This window comes from Oncorhynchus tshawytscha, linkage group LG13, assembly GCF_018296145.1.
Source record: "Oncorhynchus tshawytscha isolate Ot180627B linkage group LG13, Otsh_v2.0, whole genome shotgun sequence".
Classification (NCBI taxonomy): Eukaryota; Metazoa; Chordata; class Actinopteri; order Salmoniformes; family Salmonidae; genus Oncorhynchus; species Oncorhynchus tshawytscha.
In genome coordinates this window covers 4909813-4921548 of record NC_056441.1, presented here as the reverse complement: position 1 = coordinate 4921548, position 11736 = coordinate 4909813, and the positions used below count along the sequence as shown (strand labels likewise).

Below are 11736 nucleotides of genomic sequence, written 5' to 3'. Positions count from 1 at the left end.
TCTCTTTCTTTCTTTCTATTTCTCTCTATCTCCCACCCCAGTCTGCAGGGCAGAATGTTAGTGCCCCCGGTGGCGGGGTGGAGAGCTTGCAGCCTCAAGGTTTGGGCCATGCTGAGGATGCTGCAGAGCATGAATTCATGAAGGCAGTACTGAAGACCAGCCTTCAGGGCGGCAACAGAGAGACATCAGGGGTGCCGGGTCTACGCACACGTACCAGGTCACGGCCAGGCCGAGGGGGTGAGGGAGATCACACACAAACACACACACACACACACACACACACACACACACACACAGAGGTACACATGATTATGTTGGTTAAACCTCTCCCTACCCTCCCTCCCTCCCTCCATCTCTCTCTCTCTCCCTACCCTCCCTCCCTCCATCTCTCTCTCTCTCCCTACCCTCCCTCCATCTCTCTCTCTCTCTCCCTACCCTCCCTCCCTCCATCTCTCTCTCTCTCCCTACCCTCCCTCCGTCCATCTCTCTCTCTCTCTCTCCCTACCCTCCCTCCCTCCATCTCTCTCTCTCCCTACCCTCCCTCCCTCCATCTCTCTCTCTCTCTCCCTACCCTCCCTCCCTCAATCTCTCTCTCTCTCTCCCTATCCTCCCTTCCTCCATCTCTCTCTCTCTCTCTCTCTCCCTACCCTCCCTCCCTCCATCTCTCTCTCTCTCCCTACCCTCCCTCCCTCCATCTCTCTCTCTCTCCCTACCCTCCCTTATTCCATCTCTCTCTCTCTCTCCCTACCCTCCCTCCCTCCATCTCTCTCTCTCTCTCCCTACCCTCCCTCCATCTCTCTCTCTCTCTCTCCCTACCCTCCCTCCATCTCTCTCTCTCTCTCTCTCCCTACCCTCCCTCCCTCCATCTCTCTCTCTCTCTCCCTACCCTCCCTCCCTCCTCTCTCTCTCTCTCTCCCTACCCTCCCTCCATCTCTCTCTCTCTCTCTCTCTCCCTACCCTCCCTCCATCTCTCTCTCTCTCCCTACCCTCCCTCCCTCCCTCCATCTCTCTCTCTCTCTCTCCCTACCCTCCCTCCCTCCATCTCTCTCTCTCTCCCTACCCTCCCTCCCTCCATCTCTCTCTCTCTCCCTACCCTCCCTCCCTCCATCTCTCTCTCTCTCTCCTACCCTCCCTCCCTCCCTCCATCTCTCTCTCTCTCTCCCTCCATCTCTCTCTCTCCCTACCCTCCCTCCCTCCATCTCTCTCTCTCTCCCTACCCTCCCTCCCTCCATCTCTCTCTCTCCCTACCCTCCCTCCCTCCATCTCTCTCTCTCTCTCCCTACCCTCCCTCCCTCCATCTCTCTCTCTCCCTACCCTCCATCTCCCTCCCTCCCTCCATCTCTCTCTCTCTCTCTCTCCCTACCCTCCCTCCCTCCATCTCACTATCTCTCTCTCGCTCTTCCTACCCTCCCTCCATCTCTCTCTCTCTCTCTCCCTACCCTCCCTCCATCTCTCTCTCTCTCTCCCTACCATCTCCCTCCCTACATCTCACTATCTCTCTCTCGCTCTTCCTACCCTCCCTCCATCTCTCTCTCTCTCTCTCCCTACTCTCCCTCCATCTCTCTCTCTTCCCCTACCCTCTCACCATCTCTCTGTCTCTCTCTCTCCCTACTCTCCCTCCATCTCTCTCTCTCCCTACCTTCCCTCCATCTCTCTCTCTCTATCTCTCCCTACCCTCCCTCCATCTCTCTCTCTCCCTACCCTCCCTCACCATCTATCTCTCCCTACCCTCCCTCCCTCCATCCTCTCTCTCTCTCTCCCTACCCTCCCTCCCTCCATCTCTCTCTCTCTCCCTACCCTCCCTCCTCTCTCTCTCTCTCCCTACCCTCCCTCCCTCCATCTCTCTCTCTCTCTCCCTCCCTACCCTCCCTCCATCCTCTCTCTCTCTCTCTCTCTCCCTACCCTCCCTCCCTCCATCTCTCTCTCTCTCCCTACCCCCTCCCTCCATCTCTCTCTCTCCCTCTCCCTCCTCTCTCCCTACCCTCCCTCCCTCCATCTCTCTCTCTCTCCCTACCCTCCCTCCCTCCATCTCTCTCTCTCTCCCTACCCTCCCTCCATCTCTCTCTCTCTCTCCCTACCCTCCCTCCATCTCTCTCTCTCTCCCTACCCTCCCTCCCTACATCTCACTATCTCTCTCGCTCTTCCTACCCTCCCTCCATCTCTCTCTCTCTTCCCCTACCCTCTCACCATCTCTCTGTCTCTCTCTCTCCCTACTCTCCCTCCATCTCTCTCTCTCCCTACCTTCCCTCCATCTCTCTCTCTCTCTCTCTCCCTACCCTCCCTCCATCTCTCTCTCTCCCTCTCACCATCTCTCTCTCTCTCTCTCTCCCTACCCTCCCTCCATCTCTCTCTCTCCCTACCCTCCCTCCATCCCAATCTTTCTCTCTACACCCTCCCTCCATCTCACTCTCACTCTCTCCCTACCCTCCCTCCATCTCTCTCTCTCTCCCTACCCTCTCACCATCTCTCTCTCTCTATCTCTCCCTACCCTCGCTCCATCTCACTCTCTTTCTACTCCCTCGCTCCATCTCACTCTCTCTCTCTACTCCCTCGCTCCATCTCACTCTCTCTCTACTCCCTTCCTCCATCAGGTCGTGTACAACAGGCACCGATACCCCCCGCGGCGATGGGGGTGGAGTCTCAGAGGTCAGGTGACGATGAGGCTGATGAGATCATGGATCGCATCGTGAGGTCAGCCACTCAGGGCCCCAGTCAGAGGGCAGTGCCCCGGGAAAGGAGGAGGTCAAGAGCCAACCGCAAATCACGTATGTCCTCACTCACTCACAGCCAATCACGTTTGATCTCACTCACTCACTCAACCAATCATAAGACTCTGGCTGCACGGCAACTTTTATTCTGTCCTGTTAGTAATAGTGCTGGGCTGGAATAAAAACCTGCTCACTGTGTAACTCTCTAGAACCAGTATAATGATGCCTTGCTCTGTGTGTGTGTGTGTGTGCGTGTGTGTCTGTGTGTCTGGGTGTGTGTGTGTGTGTGTCTGGGTGTCTGTGTAGTGAGACGGACACTGAAGAGCGGTCTGACACCAGAAGAGGCCCTACTCCTCGGACTCTCCGACGCCGCCGAGATGCCGGTGTGACATCATCGCCCCCCGCCATGGCGATTTGGAGCGCCATGGAAACACACCCTGGAACACCTCCGTGACCCCCCCATGTCACGCTTCTGCCTTCACTTCGACCCCGCCCCCAGAACCCTCCGTCAGCCAATCAGTAGCCTTGTTAGTAGCTTATGTTGTACCGGTAGCGAATCACGCGTTAGCTTCTTGTGTCTGTGGTTGATAATCTTTGTTGAGGTGTGTCTTCAGAAGCCCCTCAAGGAAAGGGTCAGGGAATGAAGGAGAGAAAAGGGAGATAATCTTTTGTTAGAAATGTATTTTGTGGAAAAAAGTCTCAACATGATGGAAGTTGGTTGAATGAGAATGAATCTTAACATTTGTCATTTTCAACATGCCTCTCGATTGGAGACAGATTCATCACGTTGATAGGTTGATTTTCAACAGGCCTCTCGATTGGAGACGGATTCATCACGTTGATAGGTTGATTTTCAACAGGCCTCTCGATTGGAGACAGATTCATCACGTTGATAGGTTGATTTTCAACATGCCTCTCGATTGGAGACGGATTCATCACGTTGATAGGTTGATTTTCAACAGTCCTCTCGATTGGAGACGGATTCATCACGTTGATAGGTTGATTTTCAACAGGCCTCTCGATTGGAGACAGATTCATCACGTTGATAGGTTGATTTTCAACAGGCCTCTCGATTGGAGACGGATTCATCACGTTGATAGGTTGATTTTCAACATGCCTCTCGATTGGAGACGGATTCATCACGTTGATAGGTTGATTTTCAACAGGCCTCTCGATTGGAGACGGATTCATCACGTTGATAGGTTGATTTTCAACAGGCCTCTCGATTGGAGACGGATTCATCACGTTGATAGGTTGATTTTCAACATGCCTCTCGAGAGACGGATTCATCACGTTGATAGGTTGATTTTCAACAGGCCTCTCGATTGGAGACGGATTCATCACGTTGATAGGTTGATTTTCAACAGGCCTCTCGATTGGAGACGGATTCATCACGTTGATAGGTTGATTTTCAACAGGCTCGATTGGAGACGGATTCATCACGTTGATAGGTTGATTTTCAACATGCCTCTCGATTGGAGACGGATTCATCACGTTGATAGGTTGATTTTCAACAGGCCTCTCGATTGGAGACGGATTCATCACGTTGATAGGTTGATTTTCAACAGGCCTCTTGGATTGGAGACGGATTCATCACGTTGATAGGTTGATTTTCAACAGGCCTCTTGGATTGGAGACGGATTCATCACGTTGATAGGTTGATTTGTATTTATAGATTTTTGTTTATTTAACTGTTACAGCCTATCAATATGAAAGAAAGAAAGGGAGAATAGATGTCGCTTGCTGCAAGCGATGTGTTACTCAAGTACCTACAGTAGGCCTATAAAGTATATAACCTTTAAAAAAAAACATTTAAGCTGTGAACTTCAGGGTTTAAGAACAGAATAAAGTTATAAATAAAGTTATAAATAAAGACTCGTTCGTCCATCCTCTCATAGTAAAGAGTGGGGTCGTGACCTGGGACAAAGGTGTTTGAGCAGGCATTCTATTAGACTGACGATCATTCAATAACTAGTATGCTGTTACATAGTGATTCAATCATTTCTTTCTAATTACATACACTCCATCTCTCTGTCTCTCTCTTCCCCTACCCTCCCTCCATCTCTCTGTCTCTCTCTCTCCCTACCCTCCCTCCATCTCTCTCTCTCTCTCTCTTCCCCTACCCTCCCTCCATCTCTCTGTCTCTCTCTCTCCCTACTCTCCCTCCATCTCTCTCTCTCCCTACCCTCCCTCCATCTCTCTCTCTCCCTACTCTCCCTCCATCTCTCTCTCTCCCTACCTTCCCTCCATCTCTCTCTCTCTCTCTCCCTACCCTCCCTCCATCTCTCTCTCTCTCTCTCTCCCTACCCTCCCTCCATCTCTCTCTCTCTCTCCCTACCCTCCCTCCCTACATCTCACTATCTCTCTCTCACTCTTCCTACCCTCCCTCCATCTCTCTCTCTCTCTCTCCCTACTCTCCCTCCATCTCTCTCTCTCTTCCCCTACCCTCCCTCCATCTCTCTGTCTCTCTCTCTCTCCCTACTCTCCCTCCATCTCTCTCTTCCCCTACCCTCCCTCCATCTCTCTGTCTCTCTCTCTCCCTACCCTCCCTCCATCTCTCTGTCTCTCTCTCTCCCAACTCTCCCTCCATCTCTCTCTCTCCCTACCTTCCCTCCATCTCTCTCTCTCTACTCCCTCTCACCATCTCTCTCTACACTCCTACACGCCCGTGCTTTTGTAGTCTTATAGACGACAACAACAAATGTCACAATAAGCTTCTCAATAAGCGGTTTCTTATAGCGTAGTGAGAGACTACTGTGTGTCAGTGCCCTTTACAGTGTATTCAGACCCCTTCACTTTTTTCCACATTTTGTTACATTACAGCCTTTATTCTAAAATTGATTAAATATTCTCCTTGTCAATCTACACACAAAACTCCATAATGACAAAGTGAAAACAGGCTTTTAGAATTTTTTGTAAATGTACTAAAAATTCAAAACAGAAATGCCTGATAAGTATTCAGACCCTTTGTTATGAGATTTGAAATTGAGTTCAGGTGCATCCTGTTTCCGTTGATCATCCTTGAGATGTTTCCAGAACTTGATTGTGCTTAAATTCAATTGATTGGACATGATTTGGAAAGGCACACACCTGTCTATATGAGGTCCCACAGTTGACAGGACACTTCAGAGCAAAAACCAAGCCGTGGGGTCGAAGGAATTGTCCGTACAGCCACAAGACAGGATTGTGTCGAGGCACAGATCTGGGGAACGGTACCAAAACATTTCTCCGGCATTGAAGGCCCCCAAGAACGCAGTGGCCTCCATCATTCTTAAATGGAAGAAGTTTGGAACCACCAAGACTCTTCCTAGAGCTGGGCGCCCGGCCAAACTGAGCAATCGGGGAGAAGGGCCTTGGTCAGGGGAAAAGGGCCTTGACCAAGAAACTGATGGTCACTCTGACAGAGCTCCAGAGCTCCTCTGTGGAGATGGGAGAACCTTCCAGAAGGACAACCATCTCTGCAGACAGAATCCACTCGTCAGTAAAAGGCACATGACAGCCCGCTTGGAGTTTCTAAAAGGCACCTAAAGGACTCTCAGATCATGAGAAACAAGATTCTCTGGTCTGAATGCAAAGCGTCACGTCTGGAGGGAACCTGGCACCATCCCTACAGTGAAGCAAGGTGGTGGCAGCATCATGCTGTGGGGATGTTTTTCAGCGGCAGGGACTGGGAGACTAGTCAGGATCGAGGGAAAGATGAACGGAGCAAAGTACAGAGAGATCATTGATGAAAACCTGCTACAGATCGCTCAGGACCTCAGACTGGGGCGAAGGTTCGCTTTCCGGCAGGACCATGACCCTAAGCACACAGCCAAAACAACGTATGAGTGGCTTCGGGACAAGTCTCTGAATGTCCTTAAGCTGTGCAGCGACGCTCGCCATTCAACCTGACAGAGCTTGAGAGGATCTGCAGCGAAGAATGGGAGATACTCCCCAAATACAGGTGTGCCAAGCTTCATACCCAAGAAGACTCAAGGCTGTAATCGCTGCCAAAGGTGCTCTAACAAATTACAGAGTAAAGGGTTTGAACACTTATGTAAATTAGATATTTTAGTTGTTTTTTTTTAATACATTTTAAACAATTTTGAAAAACCTGTTTTTGCTTTGACATTATGGGGTATTGTGATGTCATTATGGGGTATTGTAATGTCATTATGGGGTATTGTAATGTCATGGGGTATTGTAAATGTCATTATGGGGTATTGTGATGTCATTATGGGGTATTGTGATGTCATTATGGGGTATTGTAATGTCATTATGGGGTATTGTAAATGTCATTATGGGGTATTGTAATGTCATTATGGGGTATTGTAATGTCATTATGGGGTATTGTAAATGTCATTATGGGGTATTGTGATGTCATTATGGGGTATTGTGATGTCATTATGGGGTATTGTGATGTCATTATGGGGTATTGTGATGTCATTATGGGGTATTGTGATGTCATTATGGGGTATTGTGATGTTATTATGGGGTATTGTGATGTCATTATGGGGTATTGTGATGTCATTATGGGGTATTGTGATGTCATTATGGGGTATTGTGATGTCATTATGGGGTATTGTGATGTCATTATGGGGTATTGTGTGTAGATTGATGAGAAGAAAATATATATATTTTAGAATAAGGCTGTAACGTAGCAAAATGTGGAAAAAGTCAAGGGGTCTGAATAATTTCCGAATGCTCTGTATGTGTCAGATCTGACCGTTTTTTTGTTTGTATATTTCTTACTCCTTAGTTGCAAGTTAAGGCTGTGTGTTTGGTGTGTACCATTTGTTTTACAGGTAGCCTACAGTACCTGCCTTTTTTCTGAAATCTTTCTCGTCCTCATTCTGCCTCTGTTCATACCTTTGCCCCAAAGTTTTACCCGTTCCAGTGACAGGAAAACTCCTGGTCATATTACAGTACGGAGCCTTCCTCTGCGCCACGTCACTCCCATCTGAACTATCTATGTCACTGTGTCACATTATTTCCTATTAAGTTATAGTTTAAGGTAGAAAAGTCTATTAAGTTATAGTTTAAGGTAGAGAAGTCTATTAAGTTATAGTTTAAGGTAGAGAAGTCTATTAAGTTATAGTTTAAGGTAGAGAAGTCTATTAAGTTATAGTTTAAGGTAGAGAAGTCTATTAAGTTATAGTTTAAGGTAGAGAAGTCGTCTCATGAGGATTTTCATTGATGTTGTACTTTTTTTTATCTTCATTTAAACAAAATGGTTTTACTTCACTGTGTAATTGTTTAATTTATACAGATATTCACAACCCTTTACCACAACGACCATAGTGTGATTGACTGGCTAGAGAACCAACCCAACCCTGCTATAATTCTAAGTGTTCCTAGATGTTACCCTCTGGGAGCTGGTCTTCAGGTCCCAGACACGGCTACATGGTTCATGGTTCATCAACAGGACAACTACCATATAACTGTCTTTTATCATCAGTCCCTTACAAGGATTCATCGTTCCTGTGTGACGTCCTGTATCTCAGTCTGTAACTCAGTCTGTAACTCAGTCCTGAGACTAAGATACAGACTGAGATACAGACTGAGATACAGACTAAGATACAGACTGAGTTACAGACTGAGTTACAGGCTGAGTTACAGACTGAGTTACAGACTGAGATACAGACTGAGTTACAGACTGAGATACAGACTGAGTTACAGACTGAGTTACAGACTGAGATACAGGACTGAGTTACAGACTGAGATACAGACTGAGTTACAGACTGAGATACAGACTGAGATACAGACTGAGATACAGACTGAGATACAGACTGAGTTACAGACTGAGATACAGACTGAGTTACAGACTGAGTTACAGACTGAGTTACAGACTGAGATACAGACTGAGTTACAGACTGAGTTACAGAGACTGAGTTACAGACTGAGTTACAGACTGAGTTACAGACTGAGTTACAGACTGAGTTACAGACTGAGTTACAGACTGAGATACAGGACTGAGTTACAGACTGAGATACAGACTGAGTTACAGACTGAGTTACAGACTGAGTTACAGACTGAGATACAGGACTGAGTTACAGACTGAGTTACAGACTGAGTTACAGACTGAGTTACAGACTGAGATACAGACTGAGATACAGACTGAGTTACAGACTGAGTTACAGACTGAGTTACAGACTGAGATACAGACTGAGATACAGACTGAGTTACAGACTGAGTTACAGACTGAGATACAGACTGAGATACAGACTGAGTTACAGACTGAGTTACAGACTGAGATACAGACTGAGTTACAGACTGAGATACAGACTGAGATACAGACTGAGATACAGACTGAGTTACAGACTGAGTTACAGGCTGAGTTACAGACTGAGTTACAGACTGAGATACAGACTGAGTTACAGACTGAGATACAGACTGAGTTACAGACTGAGTTACAGACTGAGATACAGGACTGAGTTACAGACTGAGATACAGACTGAGTTACAGACTGAGATACTGACTGAGTTACAGACTGAGATACAGACTGAGTTACAGACTGAGATACAGACTGAGTTACAGACTGAGTTACAGACTGAGTTACAGACTGAGATACAGACTGAGTTACAGACTGAGATACAGGACTGAGTTACAGACTGAGATACAGACTGAGTTACAGACTGAGTTACAGACTGAGATACAGGACTGAGTTACAGACTGAGTTACAGACTGAGTTACAGACTGAGTTACAGACTGAGTTACAGACTGAGATACAGACTGAGATACAGACTGAGAGTTACAGACTGAGTTACAGACTGAGTTACAGACTGAGATACAGACTGAGTTACAGACTGAGATACAGACTGAGTTACAGACTGAGATACAGACTGAGTTACAGACTGAGATACAGACTGAGTTACAGACTGAGTTACAGACTGAGATACAGACTGAGATACAGACTGAGTTACAGACTGAGATACAGACTGAGTTACAGACTGAGTTACAGACTGAGATACAGACTGAGTTACAGACTGAGTTACAATTCAACATCTATTCAACGTTGATTCAACCAGTGGGTTGTTTTAGACAGAACCAAACAAATACTAGTGTGTTTTGCTGTTGGTTCTGGTTGGTTCTGTTTGATTCTGTTTGATTCTGTTGGTTCTGTTTGGTTCTGTTGGTTCTGTTTGGTTCTGGTGTTTCTGGTTGGTTCTGTTGGTTCTGTGCTTGTTACTTCAAATGGACTTGGGGATATTTGGGGATATCATGTAACCAGTGAACTGGACACTAAAACCATGCTGTTTGGATTTAAAGTATGTTACTTCTTTCACCTGAAACGCTATGTATACACACCCTGCAATAAAACCACGTTGTTCAGTAAAATGTGAGTGTGTGTAATAAATTATAATTATAAGATACAGTTTCACACATGTACAGGTGTGTATTAGACACGTGTGAAATGGAAATGTTGTGTTTGAAATCCAAACTCCCATCTTGAAGAGTGGGGTCACAGCCAGGGGAGTGGGGTCACGGCCAGGGAAGTGGGGTCACGGGGAGTGGGGTCACGGCCAGGGGTGTGGGATCACGGCCAGGAGAGTGGGGTCACGGCCAGGGGAGTGGGGTCAGGGAGTGGGGCCACGGGGAGTGGGGTCACGGCCAGGGGTGGGGTCACGGCCAGGGAGTGGGGTCACGGCCAGTGGGATCACGGGAGAGTGGGGTCACGGCCAGGGGAGTGGGATCACGGCCAGGAGAGTGGAGTCGCAGCCAGGAGAGGGATCGCACCCACGCAGCCAGGAGAGTGGGGTCACGGCCAGGAGAGTGGGGTCACGGCCAGGGGAGTGGGGTCACGGCCAGGAGGGGTGGAGTGGGTCACGGCCAGGGAGTGGGGTCACGGCCAGTGGAGAGCCAGGGAGTCGCAGCCAGGAGAGTGGGGTCGCGGCCAGAGAGTGGGGTGGGTTCACGGCCAGGAGAGTGGGGTCACGCAGCCAGGAGAGAGAGTGGGGTCACGGCCAGTGGGGTCACGGCCAGGGAGTGGGATCACGGCCAGGAGAGTGGAGTCGCAGCCAGGAGAGTGGGTTCACGGCCAGGAGAGTGGGGTCACGGCCAGGAGAGTGGGGTCACGGCCAGGGGAGTGGAATCGCGGCCAGGAGAGTGGAGTCGCAGCCAGGAGAGTGGAGTCGCAGCCAGGAGAGTGGGGTCGCGGCCAGGAGAGTGGGGTCACGGCCAGGAGAGTGGAGTCGCGGCCAGTGGGATCACGGAGGGGTGTGGGGTCACGGCCAGGAGAGTGGGGTCACGGCCAGGAGAGTGGGGTCACAGCCAGGAGAGTGGGGTCACAGCCAGGGGAGTGGGGTCACAGCCAGGGTATCAACCATTATCAACAGCAACCCTGGACCCATTAGGGTTAAGTGCCATGCAACAGATGATTTATCTTGTCGGCCCGGGGAGTCGAACTAGCAATCTTTCAGTTACTAGACCCAACGTTCTAACCACGTGGCTACCTGCCCTGTGTGGGGACATGCTTATAGGTGAGTACATTTATGCTGTAGCCTACATCAGTTGTTGATATAAGACCCAGTAAAACAGGATTGTCATAAATCACACATTTAATGTGATCGATATTTGTCATTGCTGGATTGCTTATTTTATTCAGAGATCAGCTTTGGTTGTTGGGTTGAGGATGTTGCTGGTTAAACTTGGGAGAAATACATATCTTCAAGTAAATTGACTGTGAACCCTCCTACTGTTGTGCGTTCAAACCACAAAGGAAGTTAGTTCGCCTAATGTCCTGCAGATGTCGCTGTGAGTTAAAGGAAGAATAGTTTCAGAATTTCCCCCCACACTAAACAAGGGAGCCATCTAACTATTTTAAGTAAGTGATATACGTTGGATAAAAAAAAAAAATGAACGACAGGTTTGATGGAAACGGAAAATGTTTCGGGATTAAATTTTCCAAATTATGATGAACTTCACAGGGTGGTGAAAGTGTAAGGTGATGAGTTTGATGCTCCTTTCCGATGAATATCGAGGGTGTTATTCTGGTGACACGATGATCGATGCTTGGCTGCCGTTTGACAACTAAAAATGATCTTGCTAT

At 48.3% G+C, this 11736-nt stretch overlaps 1 protein-coding gene and 1 long non-coding RNA gene across 2 annotated transcripts in view; both read left to right on the top strand.

Moving 5' to 3' along the window:
• The window catches only part of LOC112241744 (FH1/FH2 domain-containing protein 3), a 185859-nt gene extending 181055 nt beyond the window's left edge, over positions 1–4804 (top strand). The window contains 4 exon segments of the mRNA XM_042295070.1: positions 42–237; positions 2592–2765; positions 3015–3961; positions 4262–4804. Of these exon segments, the coding sequence (XP_042151004.1) occupies positions 42–237; positions 2592–2765; positions 3015–3097 (453 nt within the window). The 3' untranslated portion in view covers positions 3098–3961; positions 4262–4804.
• A 2513-nt stretch (positions 4805–7317) lies between these two features.
• Positions 7318–9170, top strand: LOC121839028. Its single transcript, XR_006078541.1, has 2 exons — positions 7318–7821; positions 7852–9170. It is a non-coding gene; the product is annotated as an uncharacterized LOC121839028 (long non-coding RNA).
• The last annotated feature ends 2566 nt before the right edge of the window (positions 9171–11736 follow it).